Genomic DNA, 27,511 nt, shown 5'->3' on the forward strand with positions numbered 1-27,511 from the left:
TCCATGAGAAGGTCACATCCTGCAATGCTCTGACACCATACTTGTCCAGAAATACTTGGAAGCAAAACCATGAAATTGGAACTTAGGGTGAATTTCCTTCATTTCCTTCTGCAGTCCGTGTGGCTAAGGTATTTCAGAGATGTCCAGGTAATGTGACCATCCCTGAGTATTACTGGACTGAACCCATACAGGCTCAAATACAGAAACCTGGCTTGGAGTGCACTGGTACACAGGCAAGGCACAGTAGGTGGCCAGTATTTCTTCTGTTTCTTCCCACATTTTGGTACCATGTGGACATCCTCTTTACAATACTTGCTGGCACATGATTGTCCAGCAGTTTCAAGTCTCAAATGTCTGCAAGAAATGTTTGATGCTAGAGGGAATCTTCTTAAAATTTTCATGAGCTCAGTTTGTGCTTTGGATGTTTTTCCAATTGGCTGTGTTTCTGTGGTGTTTTTTGCAGCAATAGAGGCATGATATGGCAATCCTTACCCAGGCAGAATTCCTCCTTGTCTGAGGCAGGCACAGGAGAATGGCAGAGAGGGGGAAGCTTTCTCTTCTTTAATTTGATGTTCTGTCGGTTTCTGTTCAAACTTCAGAATATTTATGAGTAGATTCTTTGAACTGCCCCTTCTCTATCATTTATCTTCCCAGCAGAAGCAGTGCTTTAATTTGTCACTGGGAGTTTTTCCTGTCTTTTTTTTGGTGAGACTCTGCTGTGTTAATTTCCTCTCCTCTTTTCAATTTCTAGAGTAGTTTGTAATAAAAGGATGAAATAGGTTTGTAGCACAGGAGTTCGTTAAAATAAAAAGAAAATGTTTTTTGTTCATTTTTTGCTGATCTTGTGATTAAACCTTAGTACAAACATGAAATTCTTGAGTTAAAAAAAAAAAATGAATTTAGTGTAAACATACTTTATGTTTCACTTAAAATTATTTACTTTTGTAATAACACTTAGCAGATATGACCAAGTTAAACGTCTTTCTGCAAATGTGATTTAGAAGTTGATATTAGAGGCAGTGTTTAGACAGTTGAGTAAGCCAGGCCAGTTATATTTTCAGCCCATGGTCTGTTCCACCTCCTGATTCTCATGGACTGTGTATTAGAGAGCTCCTGGGTTTGTGCCAGCTCCGCCTGTGCTTTTGTGAGAAACCTGCCTGGTTTCAGCAGGGTGCTTCAGGTAGGTTGAGGTGAATCAAGTTGAAGCTGCTTGTTTTCAGCATTCTGTAAGAATATTTAAATTAAATGAGCAGCTTTGCAGGAAAATAAATAACACATGCAGGTGAGGTTTTGTATTTCTCATCCCCATTAGTTTATTAAATGTGACATGTTCTTCTGGGGCTTATGCCACATGCATCTTCTGTCACTCTGAACTTCTTCCCTTCTCATTATGAGAGCATTTCTTGCTCTGCAGCCTCTACAGCAGGGTCAGCACCTCCAGGACATGCACAGTGTTGGTGTCCTTTTTCCCCCAGAAGAGCAGCAGGGTCCCTGATGGAGGAGCAGGACCCCACTTTGTTCCACCCTTGTGCCCTCCTCATAGGCTCCTGTGTGTTGGGATGCAGAGCCTGGTTCTGAGCAGGATCCAGGTGGCACAAAGGGGCACGGCAGTGAGTCGTGGCTTATAGCTTGCTCCCTGGGTTTCAGCGTGATCTGCAGAGTGAGTTCTGTCCTGATCCCCTTATGGAATCACTTCAGTAAAATGCTGTTCTATACTCTTCCTTCTTCCCTTCCCTGCTTAGAAAATTTAAGGAAGTTTTTCTCAACCTCACCCTATTCCTCTTGCCTACTTCAGTAGGTGTACACTGCTGGTCAGCAAAGTACTTCTCAAAGCACCTGTAACAGAATCAAGCTTTTGTGTGGCTTCACTGCCATTTTTGTCCTTGTTTTTTTTTTCTGTAGTTACTTGAAACACATTACTCTCAAGATTAATCTTTCTAACATGGGAAACAAGAGCCATCTCGGCTCTGAGTGGACCCAGATATCTGCATCCATCCTTTGAAGGTTGCTTGTTAGTTCATATTTATTTGTGGCCAGTCCCTTAAAGCTCAGTGTCAGAGCGGTGAACTATGAGTTTCCAAAAGGATGAGAATCTCTTGCTTTTGGAAGGCAGTGGCCAAACTGAGTTGTCATTTGGGAGCTACCATTAAAAAGCAGCCTGGTGGACTCCAGGCAGGTGACGGTCTTAAAAAGTGCCTCAAAAGCACTGCTTAGCAGTGATCTAGCAGTACAGATGTGTATGGAAATTCAGACTGCAAAAAGTGCTCACTTTTCACATCTGAGACGTATTGCTGGATGTCATAAGAAATGCTGGCAAAACTCGGCATTGGAAATCTTAGACTGTTGTATGATTTATGGGGTTACCTTCCCAGCAGAAAATCCCACAGCTCCATGTTGTGTTTCGTGCTTCTGGTTCTTGTCTTGGCACTGCTAGTAGGGGTAGCTGACATCCACAAGCAGGGCTTCGGGTTTGGTGCCAGCTGGAAAAGCAGGGGAGCGTTCAGACTAAGAGTTTCTGGAGTCGTTTAAGAACCAATGCCAAAAAAAAAAAAGAGGGAAAAAAAAATAAAAGTGTTTCTAGATGCCACAGCACAGGGCTGTGTGCTGGAGCAGCTGACAGGAAAAAGCCATGGGCCTGACGGGCCCTCACAGAGATGTCTGTAGCCAACGTGCTGTGTCCCTGGTCAGCACCCTCTGCTGTGGCCAGGAAACCTGCTGCTGCTCTCGTGGGTCCAGCATGGAGATGTGTGTGGAGCCCTGGATCCCTAGCTGCAGCTTTCACCTGCTTATACCTGCAGTAGACTGCGTCCTGAGGCATTGTTAGCAGTAATTCCAGTACACAGCTACCAGGGACAGCATTTCAGGTGATCCTTACAGCAATAACTTTGTAAATATTACCCAAGGATCTTCCCTGCATGTAAATGAAAACATTCAAGAGGAAAAAAAGAAATGGATTTTCACATTACTGTTCGATTATTTTTTGAAGATTGTATAAATTTTGTTCTCAGGATTGGCTCCTAAACCTTTGAAGAATATCTATTGTAACAGACATAAAGGGAAAAAAAAAAAAAAAACAAACCACAAAACCAAAGCCCATTGCTATCATTTTATTCCCGGATAGCAGTTACTTGCCTGTCATACGCTTAACTGTGTGAATCCATCTCTGATTCTTTGAAGCAAACATTCTCGCTGCTTCTTCACACTGATCTGTCTCTGTGATCTTTTACTGGAGGGCTGGGAAGCATATTTTTGGCCTGAACTGCTGAAACTGCAGACACAGTTCTACTGGGAACAGTTTTTGGCCTGCAGTGCAATAGTACTGATCCCACCTGGTGTTATCACACCAGGTAGACACTGTAGACCCTCCAAAATCTTGTACTGTCATTGGGCCAGGTTGTATTACTTCTTCCTAATGCTATTTCTTAGAGAAACATCTGAAGGCAGATGGCAGGTGGTGAACTAAAGGCATCATCTAAGGCTGGTCACTGAGCTAAGGGCTCTGAGTTCTCAGGATACGTCACGGGACAAAAGCAGCTTATTTTGTCAAAAGTGCCACTGTGCAAGAGGACAGGAACAGGTTAAATTCTGCTGCATGATCTGTTTCTAATTGTTCCTTCTGAGATGAGAGCAGTGAGACTTTGATGTCAACATCAAAGGAGCGGAGTGCTGCTCTACCTGCTCTGCAGTAAAGGCAAATTGACATCCTCTTGCCACCTCTCTTTTAAAAACAAATGAAATACCTTCACATTTGGTAATCCAAAGACAACTACACCACAAGCTCCCAGGAATGGGTCCAGTAGTTGGAGGAAGATATGGTCAAACTCATGTTACCAAATTATGTGTAAAAATTCATGATTCTCAAGCTTGCTTTCTGTGTGTTGCAGCTCTGACTCTCATAAACCTGGTTTTACACTTCAGAGATCTGTGTGTGTGAGTCAGACACGCTGGCTGAGGTGCACTGACCTCACTGGGCAGCTCCCTGATGCTGCTGCAGGGGAAGTGCAAGAGCAGACCCACCGTGGGGCTGTGGGCAAGCCCTGGCACATTGGGGAATGGCCAGCAGTGCCTGGATGCAAGCTGCGGGTCTGCATGGCCATGAGATGCACGTTGGGCCTCTGGCTGGCTCCTTAGTGACTCTCTTTACTGTTCAGACTGACTGCAGCATTTGTAGTTGGCGACTGAGTATCTCCTTCTGCACAAACTGACTACGTGCTGCAGCACAGAGAAGCCAGAGGCTGGGTAGAAATTGTCATCTGGAAAGAAATGACAAGTGAAAATACCAAAGAGAAAGCATGAACGTGATGCATGAACAACAAAGTAATATACAGTGAAAGGCAAAGGATACTGTCTAAAGTAATGTAATGCTCAGGCGTATCTACTGGGCATCTTCTGTTGAAAAATTATTTTGCACTCTTACAAATGTATCAGGCCTCTTTCTTTCAGCTTGTGAATCTGGTAATGGATTTAGTTTTTCTCGTGTTCTTGTTTATGTTGAAGTAAGGATGTAGGTATTTTTATTAAAGTAAGCCTTTCTTAATAGCTTTATTTAGCAACGGAGATGGCATAAGCAGCAAAATTTGGGTCTGAATTTCTCCAGGATTTGGAAGTTTGTGTGTGATGTGTAGAAATGCCTCCTCCCTTGTATCTAATTAAAACAGTAAGACGTTCATCTGTGGGGGTTGGCTTAGTTCTTCCGTACTGTCTTCCACCAAAATCATTGCAACTGACTGGTTGTGTTTTCATACTTAGTGTATTTGTCAGTAGGGATGCTTTTTACAGTTGTAGCACTTCAGCAGAGCTTTCAGAGGATGGTTTCTGTATTTTCAGAAATGAAGCAGTACCCTGCTTCATTTCTAATTGGCACTGCATTCATTCTGCCTGGGTTTCGTGATGGAAGTCCCAGGAGAGTGAGATTATTCTTAGGCATAATTTGCTATACAGCATGTTCTTTCCTACAGAAACAGATGTATGTGCTACCTTCTGCAATTTCACAGAATAAGCATTGAAACAATTTGTTTGCTTGCCTGAGCTTCTTAAGAGCTTTGGGAGGATTGTTAACGTCAAAGGAGACATTCAAGAAGAGGCTCAGGAAACGTGTCACATTATGGGCATTTCATCTGTGTTTGTCTTGATGGCCTGCTCTAGGAAGCTGTATAGATGAGGATGTCTCTTGAAACTTGTGATTAGTCCTGTTGAAACTATCTGGCTGACTTCTTGCTCTCCCTTGTAAACTTCGACTGCAACACCAAGATGCTGAAAGCTGCACGATTTCAATCTCAGTTTCTTCAAAGAGAACCTCAAGCAACTAAACTATTCGAACGGCTGTAACGCATAAAGTTATGCACAGGCTTAAGTACCTCTTGAAATCAGCACTATTCATGACTTGGTAATGATTTTGTTACCAGCTTATACTGAGTATATATTTACTTCTTCATCCATTTCAAGGAAATTACTAATTAGAAAGGGCCTGGTTTCACATAGAATGAGTTTTGTTTGTCTGCTAACTCTTTCTCCTGTAATCACTTCATATTATTTACAGTATGTCTCACTGATGTAAAACAGCTGTTCTTTAATTTCTGGAACAAAACATCTCCTGAGCAACTGTCACTTAGCTTAATATAGATCTAGGGGACCTGATGTGAAGCAGTGATCCAATCTTTATGGTTTTGTTTGCAGAACAGAACTCTTCCTGGGTTTTACCTTTGTTACTTTTTGTGGATGAGACGTTGCGGGAGACCCCAATAATGCTGTTGTTTTTCATTTATTTTTTGACAGATGATTCAAGAGAGCAGGGTTCTTATCGAGACGGCAGACATCACTCACGACAAGATCGTTCAGTGTCAGAAAGCAGGTAATCCTTCTCTAATGTGCAGTTCTGGATGGGAGATGGGAAACAACATGACAGAATTTTCTTACAGTTTGTGACTGTGCATCATCTTTCACCTGATAGTTAAGTGAGCATAACTTCCTTAGCAGGCTCTGCCCTCCTGAAGGCTCATCCTCCAGCAGCAGTGGAGGTGTGTAGGATCAAGGAATAATGTTCAGCTTTCATCCCAAAAGCTATTTCTTCATTTGGTGTACAGACCTGAAATGTCTGACAGCATATAAAGTAGTCAAATGAACCAGAAAGAAATTCAATTAAAAAGAGAGTGAGAAGACGTTACCTTTATTTTCTGAGTTCTGTTCTCTGTCACAGTTGTTCCCTTTAACATACTATAGGCAAGAGGTTTTGAAACCCACGGGACCGAGTTCTCTTGCCTACCTTTACTTAATTGTGCCATTTAGGTTTGTTTTAGATCTTGGAAACTTGTACCAATATAATTCTGTTGTGTTCAGCACAAGCTAGTGTAAGTGGGCTTAAAGCAGATCTTGTCTTGCTGTTATATCATACTAGATGTCTCTACCTGAGCTGGGACTGTTTTGCATATATCAGTATAAGAGGAGGAGGTGAGTTCCAAAATGGCCACCCATATATATGCTGTTATCTCTGCCTCAACAAGATCATGCTGCTTTTCCAGGATGGTAAGAATTACCAAATGTCTGTGATTCACAGCTCAGCTTATTCATGCAAACCCCTTCATCTCTTATTCAGGACAGTAACCCAGACTCCTAACTGGGACATGTTTCCTGTAGTTTACGATTATAACACAAAAATAAGCTCTGCTACAGAGATAAGAGTCCACATTTGGCAGTGTTAAGATCTTAATCCTCTACGACTAAATCTATCAGCTTTCATGTATCAGAAACCATGCTGAATAAATTCATGCAGTGAGTTTATGGGTTTACACTGAGGAAATAAAGTCCACTTTCAATCAATTTAGTTGTATAGCTGCACCTATTATAACCTGTAGCAAGCCTCTAAGCTCAATAATGCAAAAACACTAGCTACTTTGATTTGTGGTCCCAGGCATCATTTTCGGGGGCCACAACAATTCTAAGTACTGTTTTTTCCAATAGTCATTTTTGGATTTGGCAAGTGAAACAATCTACTGAATGTAAATAATGAATGAAACTGGTGCTTTGTAGTAAATGCTTTAATTCATCTTTTTAAACCCATCTTTTTAATTGAAGGAAACTTGAAAACTGTTTCAGTAATAGCATTTAACTGATTTTTAAGTGTTACGAGAGCAGGGTGGAACCCAGTCTTTGTTGTTTGAAATTCAGAGCTCTGGAGCAGTGGCCAGAGCTGGTGATAGCAAATGGATGGTGGTACATCTTCCTGAATTTGAAGGGCTTCATCTTGGGTTGTGCCTTGGCTCCTGCTGTTAAGAGATGTTAGAGGTAAAAATTGCCTTTGACATTGTCCTTCACCAACCTCAGATCAATCCTACTCCCTTAGCAAAAATGCATTCCCAGCCTGGTTTGGCCCAGGCTCCCTGTGCCGCAGGACCCATATGACTTCTCAGGCTGCTGATTTGTTGTTCTATTTATTTATTTTTCATGTGTGGTTTTGATGCTTCTTCACTGATGCTCCTTCCTGCAGCCCAACAGATATTAGCAGCTGCTTCTATGTGGGGCAGCGCTGTCTCCAGTCAACAGGTGAGGAAGTCAGAAAAACAACGTGCACTGCATAAAGGCAGGGCCGTCCAAGTGGAACTGAGCACTGTAGACCTTTCCTAGTTCTTCAGGGGACAAAGCAAGTCACCTGATTATTTTCTTTATGTTATTCGAGTGATTTGTAACTCTGTTGGCATGAGGCAGCTTGCAGGGGAATCTTGCTTAATTATTGAGACTTTCCAAAGGAAGTATTGCAGGAGCTTTGTTACCTTTTTGGAAAACTTGTGAGCGAGTGATGTTCTGGAGGATAAACAGTAGATAAACCTTGTATTGTGTGAGGTTGAACTCCTTCAGTATTTCTCAAGCTGTGGCTCAGCTACCTCCAGATTCGGTGCAGGGCAGGAGGAAGTCTATTGCCAGTTTTCCAGAAGAGCTTTGGGCAGGTTGATGCTGGTTACAAGCCTGCCTCCGGGCATCAGGATCTCTCTCCTTCAGCAACCTTGCAAAAACAACTGCTCTATTCAGATGTTCTATGTAAGGTGTCAATGGGGGTTTCTTTGATGTAATTTCAACAAAGGTTGAACTTGTGAGTGATGTTTGCCTTAAGATACAAGGGGAGGGAGAGCTATGAAACTGGAGATTGAACTGGAGATCCAACTCGCTTTCTTCAGCCAGAAGGGGCTTCAGATGTTTTGGAGTGATTTAGTGCCAATTAGGCCTTTGTAAAGTAAAAATTAATGGAATACAAGCAGCTCTTTCTCAATTTTCTCTTCATTCTCAGTAACCTCAGAGGAATGTTTGCAAACATGGTGCAAATCTCATAGAATTGGTGAGCGAGTTGGACTCATAAAGGTTTTTAATCTGCTCCTGGATTTCTCCAGTTCTGGTATCCAGCAATGAAATGGCACAGTGGTTAGGGCTACGGTTGGAAATGTCCATTCAACAGGCTGCAGGAACAGCAATCCTACCATTAGCGGTGTATATTCATGAAATTGTCATTGTGGAGTACAGTGGTTTTTCTTTATGACTGTGATTAATAAGAAGCTGTGCACCTGAGCCTGTCTTTGCTGTGCTGCACAGGTATCTTTCACAACTGCCATTGCCTCCCAGGGCACAGTCATCCATTGAAGGAGAGTGACCACAGTATTTAGCAATGCAGACTGCAAGCAGAAGCACTGGAGGAGCGTTTAAACAGGGAACAAGGGGTGTGCAAGGTTGCATGTTACACTGCTGTTGTGGAAGCTGCTCTCCAGGCATGGTGTTCTGATGGGGAAGAAAGGGGGAACATGGAAACAGGATGTGGGAAGTGCCAGCTGTGAGGAGAAAAATGCAGTCATACAGAGGATGATGCAATGATCTGGTTTTTTTTAGGGATGGAATTCCATGAAGAGCTTCATAACCTCGGGACAAAGGAAGGTTTGAAAGGAAGAAAATTAAGCAAAGCCATTGAGAGCTTCGCATGGAATATCACAGTGCTGAAGGTAAGCACAGAAAACACTCTCTTGTGCATCCTATTAACAAATCTTTCATCTTTTTAGCTTGTCACTCCCAATCACTGAGCATTACTGTATATATTTAAGAACAGCTGTGGTTTGGAAGTTGTGGAGGGGAATTTACGTAAGCCTGCACAGAGGAGGAAAGATAGCTCGTGAGTTTGTGTGCTCACAGACTCGGTTTCATTTCCCTGTTCTGCCTTCACACACCTTGTATGTGACCTGACGCTGGGTTTTACACGCTTCATTTTTAATATTAGGACGAGAATGTCTCTCGGGAAAGATGGGGATTCAGGTAGGCTGTGATGAAAAAAAAGCACACAACAAATACTGTAGATCCTGCAGATGTCAGAGATGTGTTTCAAAAGTGGAGCACAGTCTGAGTGGCTAAAAGAGCCTCCATGCTGGCTGCAGTGACATGCTGTGCAGCGAGCACTTCGCTCTCCAGGCTTTAGCGACAGGTTCAGCACTGGCAGCCATTAATTGCCATGGCAGCTGGACATCTGGGCCTGGGTGAAGTTGCCCCGGGACAGCCTAAGATGGAAAGAGGAGAGGATCTGGTGTAGCTCCATCAAATGGCAAGGAGAAGAACCCAGCCAAGCATTCAGGTTGTTAGCATTCAGCTCACACCTTGCTTCACAGCCTCATTTCCCACCTTGCTCTGATAGATCACACTCTGTTCACTCATGTCCCCTTGTTCCCTCCCTGCCGCTCACTCCCTCCAGCTCCCAGTGGGTGGGTTGCCCTGTCTCTACCCCCCTAGTGCCTTTCCCTTCACAGGGCAGAGGGAATTGCTATGACTTTACTAATCAAATAGACATTGAAACACGACGTGCAACAGCAGTAGCAAGAGCAGCAGGAGGTGGCAGGCCTCTGCTTCTTTGAGATAGAAAGAGCACTAACAAAAAGGAATTGGGAATGGAGATGCTGAGGGGCAAAAATGGGTGGGAGAGGGTGGTGGTGTGAAGGAAGGGTTAGAAGATTTGAGGGACACTTGTGGTTAATGTGTGGTCATGTTGATTCACTGTGAGAGAGGGAGGAAAAAGAGCAATGGAGTCAGCATAGGTACAGTTAATAGAACCTCTGATGAAGAGAAAAGGCAGCCAGTTCAAACATGATGGAAGGGACTGACCTTTTCCACACAGTATAATTAAGGTGAGTAGCTACAGAGAACAAAAAAATGCACTAGGCAATTGTGTACGTCATTCTGAATGCCTTTAGCTGTGTTAGCTAAAATAAATGCCTCACATTGAGTCACTGTACGCACAGCCAGGGCTACTCTAAACTTATGCATTTTTAGATGCTTGTCAATTTAGAAGTTCAGGCCTCTTAGATGATCTGTGATTAATGAAGATATGAGTCAGGTATCAGGGAAACATTTCCCATGAAAAATATTTGCTGCCTAACACGTACTGTCATGTATCAAAGAACATTATGAGCATTTAGTCAAGGTAAAAGAATAAATTGTGCATAGTTTCTAAGTCACAGACTCTTGGGTTTATTTACTTACACATTAAAGTGCCAACCATGTTGGTTGCAGCTACTGTTGATAGAAGAGCACACGAAACACCTTTTGATTCTGACTGAAGTTCGATTCAGCAGTGCCACGAGGCAAAGATTAATATGTTTATACCTCAGGTGTTTGATGTAAAGCAGTTAGTGATTGTTCCTTTTTTTTAAACTTTTGTTCTCTTAAAAAGTACTGTATTTCAGTAACCCTGCCCCTAACAAATCTATTGCTGGTTACAGCTGCATCTTATGTTTGGCACTTACTCTCCACGGTGTGCTGGTGAGAGCTTTCTGGGAAGGTGTTGGTGAGGAGAGACCAGCATCCTTTCCCCAATAAAACAGGGTGGCCACTCTGTGTGCCCATTCTCAGGGTGGTCACTACGAATGCATTTCACTAGCTGTTGGCATAGAGGTAAGAAAAGAAAAACAGCCTGCAATATCTAGCAAATACATCAGATGATTCATCACTGGGTGAGGTGAGAGAAAGGCAAAACATCTCTGGGAGGAAGCTTCTTCACGTGCTTGGGGTTGTTGGAGGCAGTTATGTTGTGCAGCAGTACTCAGCTTTTCCTGCAAGTTTGTGCCCGTGAGCAATAATAGCTGTTGTGCTTGCATGCTTGCCAAATGATTAATAGTCTTCCTAGGCTAGTGAAGGAAACACACATTTAATTAATGTACTATTTATAAATATTCATTGCAATAGGTGAGTTTTGAATTCAAAGAGGGGGTGCAGTTAAAAAAAAAAAAAAAAAAAAAAGCTCCAGGCCAAATCGTGAAATAGCAACAGAGTGTAAAATAAAAGAACATAAAGATATTGGTAAAAACAGGGACATTACAACTCTATGCCTATCTAATAAGTCAATTCCTGATGTTTATTATTAAAATGTTATGTCTTTCTATCTGGAGTCATGTTGTGTAAAGTAGCATTACACACACAGTTGGTAATATTGAGAAGCACAGTGTAATTACAGTAGGTGGAATAATCATTTTCTCACAGCATAATTAGTCATTATAATCTCAAATGTAGTCTCACTTTCATTTTTATTTCTGTGCACCTCTATTTCTGTTTTTCTTTTGTACTTAAGTACCACTAAAGTGCAAAGGTAGCAAGAAATGTTCTGTTTATCACCTCATGTGAGCCATGGTATTACCTAATGACCCTGCCAAACTGCTCAGCTTGGGTTTGCCACAAATTCACAGCTCATTTTCATGAGGTATTTAGTCAGTGTTAAAATAGCTAACCACACATATCTCTGAGTGAAGGGTTTCCTGTGGGTATGTGAGTGTGTAGGCACCTCTCGTTTCTCCCCAGGTGCTGGCTTTTGGGTCAATACATGTAGGTACGTGCAGGTAGCACTCATGTACAGCTGGCATGGGGTGATGCTGGATGCTGCCTCTTCTGTGGGATTTGTTTCCAAGTCTTCTGTGACTGAAGTGCTCAGCATCTGAGTCATGTGCAAAGCATTGCTTTAATGGCTGCTTTGTGAGTTTTTAAGAATTTTTTTTTTTGGGGGGGAGGAAAAATGTAGCCTTCAAAACTACTCTTTGCTGAGGTGAACGTGCCATGGGCTGCTCAGGCATGGAAGCTGGGATCCACCAGAGTGCCCAAGTAGTAGTAGAGTGCCACGAGATTTGTGTGTGTTGTGTGGGTTCAGATTTAGTGCTCTCACATGGATGTGTTATGTGCACAAACGTATTCTCCTGGGCATTCATGATCAGCACGTACACAGTCTAGCAATAATGTCCCCAAATATCAGCTTTTGTGTTGATGGTAACTATCTGGTTAGTCAGTTTATCTACATGCAGACTTACTCATAAACAAGCTGTGATTAGACAAAGTGACATTTACTGTTTTGATCTTCTTCAGAAGGAGAAAAACAAATGTTTGAGTTTGATCTCTGCTCTGGAATGTGTTCATGTTTTATAAATATTTTGCTGTTTGTGATAGGGTTTTGCTCCTAGTACTGTAATTGTATTCTTCCTAGTGTGTATTATTAGGACTCCCAACTGTTCTTGTGTGCTGTTTTTTATAGCGCCTGACTACGAGACATTAAGTGGTTAAATTTTCAGGGATCATTTAATCACCTGTCCGTCAGTTCGTCTGCTAATTATCTTGCATTTAAATTACTGCTGATTAGATTTATAAAGAGAAAGGTTGCTTTGTGCAGTAGGTATGCAATTATTAAGTTGCTAATGCAAGTCACTCTTTGAGGGAGAATTCCTCAAATTTATGATGTAGCCATGACCAACGTTGGCTCAGGTGTAGTGTTGTTACGCAGTGAAACTGCACAAATTCCAGTTCCAGACCACCATTTCCACTAATGCTTCTTTATCACAGTTATTTGTTACAATGAAGTAATCATCCTTTGGTAACTGGAGACCTGCAGCATCCAGATATCTCTTTTGGGTGGCAGAACCCCAAGTGGGCACCTCAAGGCTTCTTGGAGAAGTAAAAGACGGATTTCTGAAATATGTACATATGAATTCTCACCAGGCTTCACTTCAACTGAGCTGAATTTCACATCTGTAATGAGGTATCAGTTTTCTTTAGGAAGACAAGCAACGTATCTGATGGTGATTATAAGTTGAGGATCCTTACAATGGTACCATGCAAAGAGATGCTGCTGATCCTTTGGAAGAACAAGGTCCTTTCATATAGTTATTATATCACAGTATGGCACTGTTTTTAGTGTGAGTTGTACAGTACTCTAGAACCATCTAGTAAGTAAGATGTGCTTGTTTTCATACAGATCTTTTTTCTTGTAGTTTGGTAGGAACTATAGCTTTGCTGCTTGGCATGCTACAGAAGACCCCAGAGCAGCGTGGCATTTTCAAGATGACTTGTAATTAAGCATGACTGTAGCAATGTATTCTACTTCATGTCATGCAACTGTTGCCAGAAGATTTGTTTGAGAGTTTACACTCTGTTGGTCTTAAGCTAGAACATGGTGAACTCACAAGTACCTGCAAAGCTACTGCATTCCATGCACTGTGTATTTTTTTTCCCCAGTCATGCCTTTGCCTCTTCCCAAAGTATCCCCATATCTGCTGTCCTTGCTCTTCCCAGAACTTCTCTGGGAACATGAGCACCTTGGTACTCAGTCTGCAAAACTGCAAAAATATACACAGTACACACTGTAGTGGCTCAGCAACAAATTCTTCTGATTTGCTGTCACCTTGTGACAGTGATAGTCCTGCAGGAGCAGTGTGGCAGGAGTGGTCTGTGTGGTATGCAGCATTCACACCTCCCTTCAAATGCAGGGCTGGGTGTATTATTCCATGTTTACTCACCTCCAGATCTCCCTAGATAAATATGTTTTGAAAGTGGTTACCCTGAAGACTCATTTTCCAGAGAGGTTAAATGCTTTTGTCTCATCCTCATGTGGTTTGCATTTCCATCATTGCTGCAGTTCAGTGTTGTTTCAACTTTTAAACCTCCCTGGGCAGCACAACCCGGCTGTCCTGAAGTGCTGCTGCATTACCACGTCTGCCTTGGCTGCAGTTCTTCCAAAGGATCAGGTCTGCTGTGGGATGACAGATAACGAGGAAATGCTGAACCTGTCTAATTATTCATGTAGTTGCTGGATCAGGTTCGACTCTTACACGTTAAGTTAAGGACAAAAAAAAGGGAAAACATAACATGAAAAGATTGACTGAGAAGGTGCTAAAGAGAAGATGAGGGTCTAACCAAGTGAACGTCCACTTATTCTTGTAAATACTAGTCTGCTTAACTTGATTTATTTTATTTAAAAGTAAAGAGAAAGGTCAGGAAGGACAAAGTTTCTTAGGTTGCTGCTTGCTGAGCATGTGAGGAGCTTAGAAGAACAGAATAGGAGAACATTTCATTCCTGGGCCCTTCGTGTAGCCTGAAGATGGTGGCAAGTATGGTGGAGGCTCTAGGTTTCAGGAAGCAAAGCTTCCCTTGACTCTTGGGGCACACTTGTGCCTACTGGGTGGTGTTTTGCAATATTTCCAGGATAGGGATTTAGAGTCCTTTCGGTGATACTGAATTACAAGATAGAGAGGTAACAGTGTGTGAATTCCACACAAAGCTGTTTTAATCAGTGTATTTTGTAGACCAACAGACCTAAACCACATAATTACTGGGTAGGTGGATCCTTCTTGTATTCAGCAGGATGCTGTTCTCTGCTGATTAGGTTGGTAAATGCTGCCTTGAGCCCTCCCTTGTTCTGCTCACAGCACCACCTCCTGCATTTCTTGTCCAAACTTGAAAATAGGAATGCACCTGCCAAGCACCGAGACAGTGGGATCTTGGTGGAATCTGTCAGTTGCATCTGCAAACTTTTCAGGTTACTTTAACAGTGTGCATCAGGATAAAAGGATTGTAATCCCAGTCTCTAAGCAGTACTGGCTAATCAGTTTGAATATCCTGTTGTTCTTGGCTGCCATGCTGCAGGATCATTGCTCTGGGGGGGGGTGTAGTTAGCAGTCTCAGACAAGTAATGTGTGGTCTCTCTGGGTACCCAGCTGCTCTGTGTGAGCTTCGGAAGCTCTACTGGTGTTTCTGACCAGGCCTATTTTCTTAGTCAAATTAAATTTCAAGACACAAATATTCACATGTTTAAAATATATGTGAAGACCACCCAGGTGATCTTAAAGCTGCAGGTACCAAATAGTGGCAAGGGAAGAGACTGAGAGGGGAGGGGAGAGCAACAGCTGCCAGGGTTCACAGCTCTAGCTTCTATGTGACACTTTGAATTTCTAAAGATATGTGTCAAGATACCAAGCCCAACATGGCTTTCAAATAGGCATAGTTTGTCAAAAAAAGAGAGACCTCAACCCATGTTAGTCAGTTATTTCCTGGGATCTTATCCGCTACCGAAATGGCAGTAGTGCTTTTTGGCTGGCAAGAAGCAATGACCCAGACATTCAGACCAGGAAGAGTAAGAAGCTGTCCAACATATATGCAGAACAGCAGTAACACTGAGACAAGAACAGGTCAGGGAAGTTAAAGATGATACAAAATGCCCCCAGTGATGTCTTGTCTTTGCCTGGTATTCTTGTGTTTGATTAAGATAAGCCAGAGAGAAGTGGCAAGCAGTCTTACGAAGTGCCTTTTATTTACAGTGACGTGACAAATTGCCAGAAGCTGTGGATGTGAAATGGGACGAGGTGCATCGTGCTGCCATGATGGTGGTGGCAGGAGGCAGGGCTGGGACCTGCGGAGTCACTCGTGCCACAGGCACCTCGGTGGTGCAAGCGGGGCCCCCCCAAGCAGGGGGTTGGCATCCTGAGAACTCAATTTATATTTTTATGTTTATAAGCATATATATTATATATATATTTAATAGCTTGTGGTGTTGCTCACCACCACGCTGTCTGTTATACCTATGTGTCAGACTCCCCCCATCCTTGACCTGGACTAGACATGTCCTGGCTCAGAAGCTGTCTCATTGCATCTGTTTCACGTGAGCTTGTTGCTGCAGACTCACACTGACACCCCATGGGGTGGCTGCACGTGGGAGCTGGCACTGCTCTGCCCTGTGCTGCAGCTGCTGCAGGCTTTGTTCTCTGTAAACCTGTCACAGTTCTTAGTACCCAGGTGTGAAGACCAGCCTCTGTCATGTTTGTAGGTCATCCTGTCCAAAGACTGTAACTGGCATTAGTAATCAATAGTGGTCAGGTGGCAGTGTGTGAAATAGAAAGAGCTTGTGCTGTGAGTACTGGTTGCCAGCGGTTATCAACAAGGTTATCACTTATGAGGAGGTTATTTGAAAAATCAACAGATAAAATTACAAGAGCTGCTGCAGCACGTATGCATGCCTGAACAGAACTGAGCATGAAAACAGGTTGTAATAAGGAAAAAGCAAACAACAAAAAAAAAGTAGTGACTGACTGCAATAGCATTTGCAGAGACTTCCTCGCTGAAGGAGTCTTGTGTCAGTCTAGGTCAACATCATCTGCCATCCTTTAAAGGAGGTAGTGAAGGCAGGAACTCAAGTGGAGCAGGAACTTCAGCAACTTCTTCCTCCATTGCCTCCCCTGCACTGTTGCCATTTCCATTCGAGACATCAAGTATCAAATATACAGGATATTAAAGGCTGCTGCGCCCAGTGGTGGAGTTAATTAACACAGCCTGGAAGACGTGGAAGTGTCTGATGTGGAATGTGTGCTGATCTGACAACATGACCTCATTCAGAATTAAAAGGGCTGTAGTGAAAGTAAAAGTTTGAGCAGGAATTTGCACATTTCATCCTTTGATCTGTCACTAGCTGAGCTGACAAATAATGAAATGAGTGGCTGCCTCCGATGTGTTGAAGGCTGCAGTATCCTATGGTATCTTGCCTGGATGATGATTTACAACAGTGAAGAAGTTCGTAGCCTCCTCCTTTGCTCTCCTACATACTGTTGATTTTGTTTCAGGGTGGTCAGTTAAGCAATGGATATTTTTCCTGTGCTGAGACACATCAAATGGAGCTTTTCTTCTTGGGCATAATTGGTTAGATTCATTTGTAACAGTGTGAGCACTGAGGACTGCTTAGGAATCTTCAGTTCTCTCTATGCAATTCCTGATACCTCTTAAATAATATATGGGAAGAGAGATTCAGTTGCATGGTTATTTGTTATTGAAAGAACGTGTTACATTTTTAAATGACTTTGTTTATATTTTAATCTTCTAATTCTATTTTAATGTGAATTTAGGAAGTTCACATCACAACTGAGGATTTGCTGTTGCTGGGCTGATCTCGTCCCTCCCAGCTGACACGCGTTGCTGTTTCTTGTCCGTGTAGAGATGAGACTGACGGTGCCTGGCAGGATGTTTTGCCTTCCTTGTGTTTTAAATTGTTGAATGCCATTGCAAATCAGCATCATGCATCCTGATAAAGGTCTAGCAGAGCTGGGATTGCTTCAGAGCTAAGAAAGGCAGGTAGAAAAGCTCCCTTTGTTTTTCTGTAAACGTGGAGCTAACCTGCATCAGCTCAGTTCCTTGCCTGAGGTAGAATAACCCACAGGGCTCTGGGAGGATTTCTACCCCAAGTGGTTGTGTTTCTAAGCTGTTAAATTCACTGCTTCATTTAGACGTGGGGCTGTGAGCCATGGAGGAGCTTCTTTAGGCAGCCAGTGTCTGAGCAGAAGGCTCTGTCTCATGGTTGGCCTTTCAGCGACAGGGCAGGTGGGAGCTGCTGCTGGAAGCCTCCAGCCACAGTTAATTTTCCTGATATTGTGCAAGGCTGTTGAGTATCAGAGGGAGGTGGAGCACTGATTTGTACATGGGGAAGGGCCATACAAGAGTTATATGTTGCTCTTTCTCCAGTGTTTGCTTACTGTTAAGTCTCAATAATGCAGTTCTTTGGGAGCATTAAATCTGTGCTAGTCTGGAACAGCTGTGGTTTATCATAATCTTTGGTGTGTGCCAAAAGGTTAACGTATTTTTTAAACTGCCTTTGTTGTATGTATCTTGTTCCTTGCTGCAGATCACATACCTTTGTATGAGTGATGCGAAGTTGACTGCCCCTTTTGTTAGGTGAATTGTACGACACTGTCTACAAAACCATGCTCCCTTCAGGGGGAATGAGTGTCTAAATGAAGCTGATTCTAGAGGGGTCTCAGGAGGTGATGAAAGCTGCTATTTGCTCCATTGAAACTTCCTCTTCTTACGTTGCTGAGAGGTGCTTGGTTTTCTCTGGCTGTCAGTGGTCTCAGTCACGTCTGGTAATGTACTTTATACCTGTTTTACTGAAGATGGGGGATAGCACACCTCTTTATGAATAACAAACCCTTCCTTCTTCCCTCCTGGGCATACACAGAAATCTTCTCTTCGTTTGTTGGAATGTGCATGTTCCCACTGCTAGCAAGGACCTTTGTGACTTGTTCTGCATTTACGTGAGTACAGGAGCCAAGAGAGCTGAATTCTGAATCCAGTAGGCAGTGACTTGCTTGTGTGACCTTCTCCACTTCATTGTACCAGCCCATCTTCAATTTTCTGCCTCTTTACACTGAAATTAGAAAACATTCATCTACGTTGCTAATATATTCCAAAATCTGTGGTTAATGAAGTGGTGACATTTAGCTCAGTGGTGATATTGATTTATTTTTTAAGTCTAACCACTGGTTGTTGATTAAAGACTTCTGTATTGACGTACACATTTATTGGCAATGTGGATCAGCAGGGTGGACTTGGGCAATTAGTTAAAAGCCATAAACTGTGTCAAGGATATTCTGCAAGATCAGGCATTGCGTTGTGGTTGTTGACCACAGTGACCTTGGTAGATCCTGTAGGCCCTAACCATGGCAGGTGATTCCAAGAATCTGTGCAGATGCTGTGCAGCAGTTGCTTGAAGAGTCAGAGGCTGAAGTGCTTGCAGGTGGAAGTAAGCTTTACTCTAGAACAGTAGATTGGAAAACCGTGATCTTTTGTATCCCTGTAGTTGTCATATCTTTGACAACTGCAGTTTTCTTTTTTTTCCTTTTTTTCTAGGTCATAGAATGGCTTAGGTTGTAGGGGACCTTACAGATCATTTAGTTCCAGCCCCCTGCTATGGGCACATTGCCACCCACCACATATGGCTGTCCATGGCCTTGTCCAACCTGGCCTTGAATGCCTCCAGCAAATGGAACATCCACAGCTTCTCTGGGTAACCTGTGCCACTGCTGCACCACCCTCTAAGTAAAAAAAAAATTAAAAAAGAAATCTGCCTAAACATCTAACCTAATACAGTCACTGGAAATAAAGTGCAAGATCCCTACTGGATCCAAAGGTGATTCCATCTCCTATGGATCAATTCTCAGGTCCAGGTAATTTTCCACTTCAGAGGATCCTATGGGATGCATTTGGTAAGAAAAGCTGAGACAAAAGCAGAGGCTTTGTTGCTGTTGTAGCTTCTGTTTATTTTTAGATCACAAAAAGATGGTGTTACTTATGTCTAGCTGTGTATGTGTGAGAGCAGACTAAAGAGACACATCAGTCAACGTTAAAGGAGTAAATTAAAAAGCTCAGTGCCCAGGGTCCTCCATGTTACAGGTCAGAAACAGGTTCTGTGTTGGCAAGAGAAGCATTACAGATGCATTGTGACTCACTCTGAATTGACAGAACTAGCAGTGACAATAATGACAGGTAAGTGCTCTGCATGTTCTCACCTGGTATCACCTGGACTCCTGTGCCTTAGTGCATGGGGTCTGGACATGCTGGTGTACCAAGCAGCAGAGAGGAGGAAGGCCAGAAGAAGGTGATGAAAAAGCACCTGAAGCAGACATGTTTTTGTGTAGTTTCCTTTGGGATGGATCTCTGTGCCAGGCACCTGGACTGAATTTTGACTCTAACTTCTTCAGGCCATCTCTGTGAGTAACATGAGGAGGTCTCCAAAGATTATTCACAAAGGTGGTTGCCCTCAGCATGCTCAGGATGTCTGTACTGTCTTCATTTCTTAGATAGTGATCTTACAGTCTTGTCTGCCAACTAGTGATAAATGTAGGACTCAATTGAGGTCCATGATCTAATCACATGTTTTGCTTTGCTGAACAAAAGTCAGATGAGCTGTTAAAACAATGTCTACTTGTGATCATGCATTTGCATCCTCCATCCCTGGTTTACATTTTCCAGCAGTGACGAAGGTGGTGGAAGTTGCACAGTTCAGCTAAAGGGGCCCAGTTTAGCAATGAGAGATAAATGAACTGAGTCTGGAAGCACCTGGCAGCATCCGTGTACGGACAACTTCAGGGTGACTTGGTGGTCTGAGATTGGAGAACAAAAATTTCCCCCATGCAACTTCTCCAGCTCTCACCCAAGTAAACTTGGGAGGTGTTAATGCTCTCTGTAATGGGTTTAAAAGTTGAGTTTAATTTTGCTGAAAGCCTCTTGTTTTCAGTGGCATGGCATTGTAGTGGGTTAGAGATTGTTTGATTTTCTCACTGACATTTTGGGGGAATGAGTGTGTAAATTAATACTATAATCTTATCTCGTACCATTGTTTTTTGTGCTTGGCTCACTTGATTTGCTTTTTGCCTCCATTTTCATCTTTCACAGAAAGTTCGCACATCTTGTGTCTGACCTCTCCTGATTTTCTTCTTCTTTCACAGTCACGTTATTTCAGTAGCTCTTTGCCTCCTGGGTCAGTAAGCTTTTTACAAAAATAACCTAATGCACTCTTGTTTGTACTTGATTTCACATCTGTGCTGGAAGGGACAAGCTGGGATTCTCCCAAGGCAAACAAGCTATGTTGCACACAGGTCCCACAGATGCTGGAAGATAGCAGCCTTCTGACCTCTGCCTGGTGGAAAGTGAGCGGAGGAAATGGCTCAGTTCTGCTTTTACTGAGGTCACTGGCAAACTGGCCTTTGACTTCAGAGGACTAACATCTGAGCTGGCAGGGATCAGGTGGATCAGAGCATTTACCCTGGTGTCTTTATAAAACCTGTTTCCTCCTAGCCATTAGATTCTCCTCCACCCCCCTTACCTTTCATATGATCTGGAATTTGCTTTAGACTTTCTGCTTCAGTGTAAAATCCTTTGTCATCTGTGCTGTTTTGGGGCAGGTTACAGACAAGCTGCCCAGAGCACCTCAGGTGAAGTAGAGAGAGGGTTTCATGTCCCCTGTATAGAAACAGGGAGCTCTGGCAGTTTCTGTAATTCCCACACCCCAGTCAGTGGGTGATGTTTGCCAGACACCAGAGCAGTGGATCCGCAAACCATACAGTTCCTAAGAAATCAATGCTTGTGGCAGTCAGATGAGAATGTAAGGAGCTATTTGTAGGAGGAGGTGCCATATAAGAATGCTCCATTACCTGTCCGGGAACTGCACTCTGAATCTCATTTCACCTTAATGAGATTGTTTCAGTTAGCTAGAAGAGCAGCTGCAGGTATTTTTCTAGCTGTTTGCCCTAAGCAGCGGTTTTGGAGGTGATCTGAGGTGAGCAGGCACTATTTCTGCTCCATCTCCTCTTAAAACCTTCTTTCCAAAACCCGAAAAAGCAAACACAAACCAGCCCAAGTGCCAAAACAGCACAGGTACCCATTGTTCAGTCCATGTGTGAGAAGGCCAGTAAAGCCTTTCCAGTTCCTGATGAATTTAATGGATGTTTGGTGTCAACGTTTGTGACGAAGGACATGATTTCAGCATTAACTGTGGTTCGCAGCCGATGTGACAATGCAGAGAGCATGGGGGAGCAGGGAAGTGGGAGAGTGCCAGCTATTTCCAGCCAAGTGTTTTGTTCAGGGCTTGTCTTACACAGGTGTTCTGTGAGCTGCAAAATGTATATTTTCCTGCATCTGATCCTTTTACTTAGGAAAATGAAATGCAAGAAAAATCTGCCCTTGGGGCCTCATTTTTCCCCTTCTTTTGTTTTTGCTGACTCTCTCCAGACTTTTCTAGAGTTACTAGCTGGTGCTAGTACATGTGGGGAGCTTGTTTTTGTGACAGGAGGAGGACCAACACAAGTCGAGACATATGCTTAGACTTCCATCACAAGGCCATGTATCTAAAATAATGCCCCAATTTCTTTAATGATATGAGGTTTTCTTGGTATTGATTGTGCACACCGGGGCTTCCAGCCAGCCCTTCAGTTTCAAAGTTACCACCAGAAAAAAGGCAGACTCCGAGCAAGGAGGGGTTGACAGCCACAGTCCGTACATTTGTGCCTGTGCATGGAAGCTGTCTGCAAGAGACAGTGCCCGGGAGACACTCAAACAGTTGAACTGCTCGGCAGATTGCTAACTTCAAACTAATGCCATCATTTCTGAAAGCAAATTCCAGCTGCAGCGCTGGTACAGACAGTCAGTGCTCACATTCATTGGCTTTGACAATCTCGTATAAGGTAATTTAATTGAAATGCCCAGACGAAACAGAACCAAGAGGCTTTTTTTTTTTTTTAAATGAAAATAAATGCCCACATAAATTTTATTTTGCATAAAATGTTTACATGAAGGAATAGGCTAGTAGCTGTATAGTGCCATTGATTTGCAAGAGGCCATAGATTTCAGTGGAGAGCTCTGTTTAAAGATCAATAAGGAATATAACAGCTTTGAATGCTTTTCCTGCATTGTTCAGGAAAACGCTTGATGTTAATTCCTTCTCAGGCTTTGGTCTAGGACCAGCAGCCTTTGGGAGGGCACTTGACTGTGTGGCAATCTGGCCACGTAGGACCTTTTCCTTTATTGCATTAAGCAAATCATGTAAGGGAATTACAAACACATGGGTTTACAAATGGTAGGTCCTGTCTGACAAGCTTGATTTTATTCTATGACAAAATGACCTGCTTAGTGGATGAAGGTAAGGCTGTCAGTGTGGTCTGCCTGGACTTCAGTAAAGCCTTTGACACTGTCCCCCACAGCATCCTCATGGAGAAGTTTGGATGGGCATGCACATGGTTTGGATGGGTGAAAACTGGCAGGATGGCTGGGCCTAAAGAGTTGTGGTGAGTGGAGTTGAATCCAGTTGGTGACCAGTCACAAGCGGTATCCCTCAGGGCTTGGTACTGGGGCTACTCCTATTTAACATCTTTATCAGTGATCTTGATCAGGGGATTGAGTGCACTCACAGTAAGCAGACAACACCTTGATCTGCTGGAAGGTAGTAAGGCACTACTGAGGGGGACCTGGATAGACTGGATCGATGGGCCAAGGCAAACTGTATGAGTTTTAGTAGGGCCAAGTTTCGGGTCCTGCATTTTGGTCACAACAACCCCAGACTTGGGGAGGAGTGGCTGGAAAGCTGCCTGATGGAAAGGGACCTTGGTGTACTGATGGACAGTCAGCTGAATATGAGCCAGCAGTGTGCTCAAGTGTCCAACAAGGCTTCCTGGCTTGTATCAGGAATGGTGTGGTGAGCAGGACTAGGGAAGTCATCCTGCCCCTGTACTTGGCACTCGTCAGGCCTCATCTCGAGTACAGTTTTGGGTGCCTCGGTACAGAAAGGTATTGGAGCAAGTCTAAAGAAGTGAAACAAGGCTTGTGAAGGGCTTGGAGAACGTGGCCTACGAGGAGAGACTGAAGGAACTGGGGCTGCTTAGTCTGAGGAAGAGGAGGCTGAGGGGAGACCTTATTGCTCTCTTCTGCATCTGAAAGGTGCTTACAGCGAGAGCAGTGTTGGTCTCTTCTCATTGGTGACAGGATGAGGGGAAATGGCCTCAAGTTGCGCCAGGGTAAGTTTAGGTTGGATATCCATCCCTGGATGTGTTTAAAAACCGTTTGGATGTGGTGCTCAGGGACATGATTTAGCGGAGGGTTGTTAGAGTTAGGGTAGTATGGTTAGGTCATGGTTGCACTCGATGATCTTTAGTCTTTTTCAACCTGAGTGATTCTATGATTCTTATGTCACAGTGGAGTTTTGCTTATTTTCACCACCCAGGCTGTCCTCAAAGTCTGCATTTGGCTGTGTTGCACAATTTGGAAATATACAAGTTGTGGATTGGCAGTTTTGTAGTGAATTACAGAAGCTTGCCCAGTGTGGTGCCAAAGGAACTGCCTTTTGGTATCAAGCACTGACATTTAGATTTTAGTTGCACCTTTACAACAGCTGGAGAAGAACACCCCTAGGTAATTTTTGAGGCAGTACCATAGCTGGCATTCCCTCTGCCCAGCTGCTCACGTCACTACCTTGTACTGCGTTGGCTGCAATGGTCTGTCACCAGCCTGCTAGAAAACTAGTCAGGCTAATGCGTAACACCTTTACAGACTATTTTGTAGATCATTTATTTAATCATTACTTCCAGCTCAGATCTTTGGAGTGAGACCAAAATGACAAAATCAGTTAAAACGTCTCGGGACTTGTATGTGATAGCTCAAAAATGAACTGCTGATAGATCGGTCTAGTTTGGGAGCTCAAACATAAGTAGATAAATCAGACCGAACTGTATTTCAGGTAACTTGAATCTCTTGTACACTTGCACCACATGCATGATTTTAGCATCAGGCTCCACCCCTGGGTCAGAGTACCAGTTTGCAGTTGCATAGCCATTGGAAGTTTTAAGAGGGTTACCCAACCTTTGACCATGGTCAGCATTCTGTGTTTGCTTAGATACATGACTTGAAGAGATCTGGGCTAATAGATGAACATGCTGAGTGTTCAGGTCAGACTGGGGTCATAAGGACTCTGTGGAGGGGACATAGTCCTTATTCCTGCCCACTTTACCACTTAAACTGCTGGGAGCCCCTTCTGGGTATACAGGGAACTGCTTGTTTTGGACAAGTCCCTGTTGCTCGTGTGAATTTTACCAACCACCTGGATTAATGCTAGCGTTGTTCTTTCTCTCATATGATTGCAAAAGAAGAGGCTGCTTTGTGAAACAGTATTTTCAGTCACCTGTGAAGTCTTCACACAGGAATTATCCTGGAGTTGGTGCTGCTGGCAGGAGGTTGGTGGCTGGGCATACCAGCCTCAGGGCTGTGTATCTTGGCAAGGGAGTGATTGCTTTTGAGGCTGCTGGTGTGGTTTCCCTTCTAAGACTCATGCAAATATCAAGTGTGAAGAAGAAGGAAGAGATGTGTCACTGCTGTGGCTGTTCTGTCTCATCCCCAATGTCTCTGTCTGCCTTCTGCCTAGAGCAGTTTCCTCCTGCTGGCCTCCCAGGAGGCAGTGTGATTGTGTGGTCACTGGTTGGGGGGGACAGCTGTTGTCTGTGTCCACAAGAATCTGAATGACCCTCACTGCAGGAGACTGCTCTGTCAGCTCTTATTCCTCCTTCTGCTTGTTGGATCAGAAACCTGATCCAAAAAGATATGGTTGTATCATAATCGAATTCGTATCTGCTTCCCCACATTTGACTTTGAAGAAGGCTTGGAAAGATATCTGCTCTTCATAAGTTAGTTATAGCAGACTAATCATTTCACAGAATCACAGAATCACCAAGGTTGGAAAACACCTATAAGATCATCCAGTCCAACCATCCACCTATCACCAATGGTTCTCGCTAAACCATATCCCTCAACACAACATCCAAACGTTCCTTGAACACCTCCAGGGAAGGGGACTCCACCACCTCCCTGGGCAGCCCATTCCAGTGCCTGACCACCCTTTCAGAGAAGTAGTATTTCCTAATATCCAGCCTGAATCTTCCCTGGCGCAGCTTGAAACCATTCCCTCTAGTCCTATTATTTCATTAATGATTTCCTCCTCTGGATTACCTTTTCAAAGCCATGTATGATTGTTTAATTGTGTGCCTCCTTATTAATATTAAACACAATAAAGTTCTGCTGTGACACTTCGAGAATGCACCCCTCGCAGTAAATGCAGCCTTCACACAGAGTACATGAATATCCCAACTGCACTCCAGCATTTGTGCTTTCCAAGTCCTTCAGTTGATTATCAGTGCCATTGTTTTGCAGTTGTTCTATTTTGCTGTCTGGCTTTTTGAGCCACATACTCCTGGGTGGGGAATGTTGCTTTGCAATAAATAAGAAAGAACTTGTTTCTTTGAGAAAAAGCTAAAAAATAACAGTAATATCACAAGTGTGATGTGGCATAGACAGCAGGGGAGGAATAGAGACCTCTGTTATTTATTGTTTGTGTACTCAGCCTCTGTGGAATGAAAAGGAATGCTCCCATAATATGCTGTCAGGGAGTGTGTCTGCCTGGAGATAAGCATTGTCTGCTTTTACAAGAAGCAGATTACAAAATGGCCTTCACGGACAGTATTCCAGCCCCCTGGAAACACAACCAAGGGTTTTCTGCTTGGCTTGTGGCAAAGCAAGGTGCCTGTGTCTCACTGGGCTGGACCATGACCCCCAGCGTCCTCCTTTAGCCTCAGGGCTGGCGTGAGCAGCTGCAGGCTGGGGAGGTTCATGTCCTGACTTTCTGACCATCTGAGCCCCAGTAATGCCAGGTGCCCAAAGCCAGCAGTGCATCATGACATAAAGACCAAAATTTCCTAGAAAGCATGGGAATAGCAATAATAGTTATTAATGTATGTACCTATACGTATATGTTTATATTCGTAAGGAAATAACATACATTGTGTGTTAAAAAAAAAAAAAAAAAAGCATTGTGAAATCAAACACAAAATGGTGCTCCTTTCCTAAACCACCTTTCATTTCTCTAACCTCAGGCTCTGGCTTTTATTATATCCAGTATTTTCACTGGGTATAATAAGCTGTGGTCTTGACTCATAAAAATGTAGGAGTTTGATTTTGTAAGAATTTTAAATAATAATAATATCTACAGAATTCAGCTGTGCCTGTTGTGCCAATGTCTACCTAGAGCTGCTCATACGCATCTGAAATCTTCTCACAGGTTGTCACTGGAACTGAGCAGTACTTAAAGCTGTGCTGGATGATCCCTGTTTCCTCAGTACTATTAGCCTGTCAAAGTAAAAGCTCATAATCTCACACCTGCTTGACAAGCTGCATTATTTTTACAGTAATGTTAATTTATGCTGAGATTCCATGGCCTGTTGTAGTTAGGTGTATGAAACCTTACACTTAATGTTCCCTAACTCTAAATTAAAATGGGCCTTTTGATTGTTTCTTGAAGTGCACCCTTTGATTAATCTCTTTTGGCTTAGTTTAGTGTCCTGCCAAATGTTGAGTTTAACCTTTCTCACAAGTATTCGTGTTCAGGAAGGCTGATGATATCAACAGCAGAAGGAAGATAGATGGATAGATGCTGAAATGCACTGTTGTGATCTCTGTCTGGAAGAGAGATGCTTTGTTTGTAAGAGCAAAGAGGATTGTTTTGTGCACAGAGGTTATCACAATGACTGGCTTATGAAGATTGTTTCAGTGCAGTCATACTTTTGAAGTTTACTCTAGCTTCTATCCGGTATTTAGTTTGTTAAGGTGTTGACACAATTTTGCTGACGTTTTCCTTAAGTGGATTATGTTCACAGCCAGTTTTACAAAGCAAACAGATGGCTTTTCAAACAGAGAATGCCCACAGATTATTTTTTTTCAGTATCTCTGGAATTACCACGGTTCTGTCAGAGGGGATTGGTTTGCGGCAGATCATTCAAAATCATTTTTCCTTCAGCTTCCTCAAGTGAAACGGCTTTTTAAAAATAAAAAGCACAAGGAAACCAAGATGTAAGTCAGTTGGTCTGCACATTAATGGAATTGCATTGTT

General features: G+C 43.1%; 1 protein-coding gene across 4 annotated transcripts in view; it reads left to right on the plus strand.

Moving 5' to 3' along the window:
• Positions 1–27,511, plus strand: part of PLCL1 (phospholipase C like 1 (inactive)) — a 235,580-nt gene that overhangs the window by 201,352 nt on the left and 6,717 nt on the right. For all 4 annotated transcript variants that reach the window (XR_016468364.1, XM_090144273.1, XM_031601174.2 and 1 more), the window contains exons 4-5: positions 5,776–5,851; positions 8,869–8,978. Coding sequence is in view for 3 of the 4 variants with exons in the window: in XM_090144273.1 (XP_090000399.1) it covers positions 5,776–5,851; positions 8,869–8,978 (186 nt within the window). In the remaining variant the exon portion in view is untranslated. The remainder of the gene's footprint in view (positions 1–5,775; positions 5,852–8,868; positions 8,979–27,511) is intronic.

Source organism: Phasianus colchicus, chromosome 7 (genome assembly GCF_987193195.1).
Source record: "Phasianus colchicus chromosome 7, bPhaCol1.hap1.1, whole genome shotgun sequence".
Classification (NCBI taxonomy): domain Eukaryota; kingdom Metazoa; phylum Chordata; class Aves; order Galliformes; family Phasianidae; genus Phasianus; species Phasianus colchicus.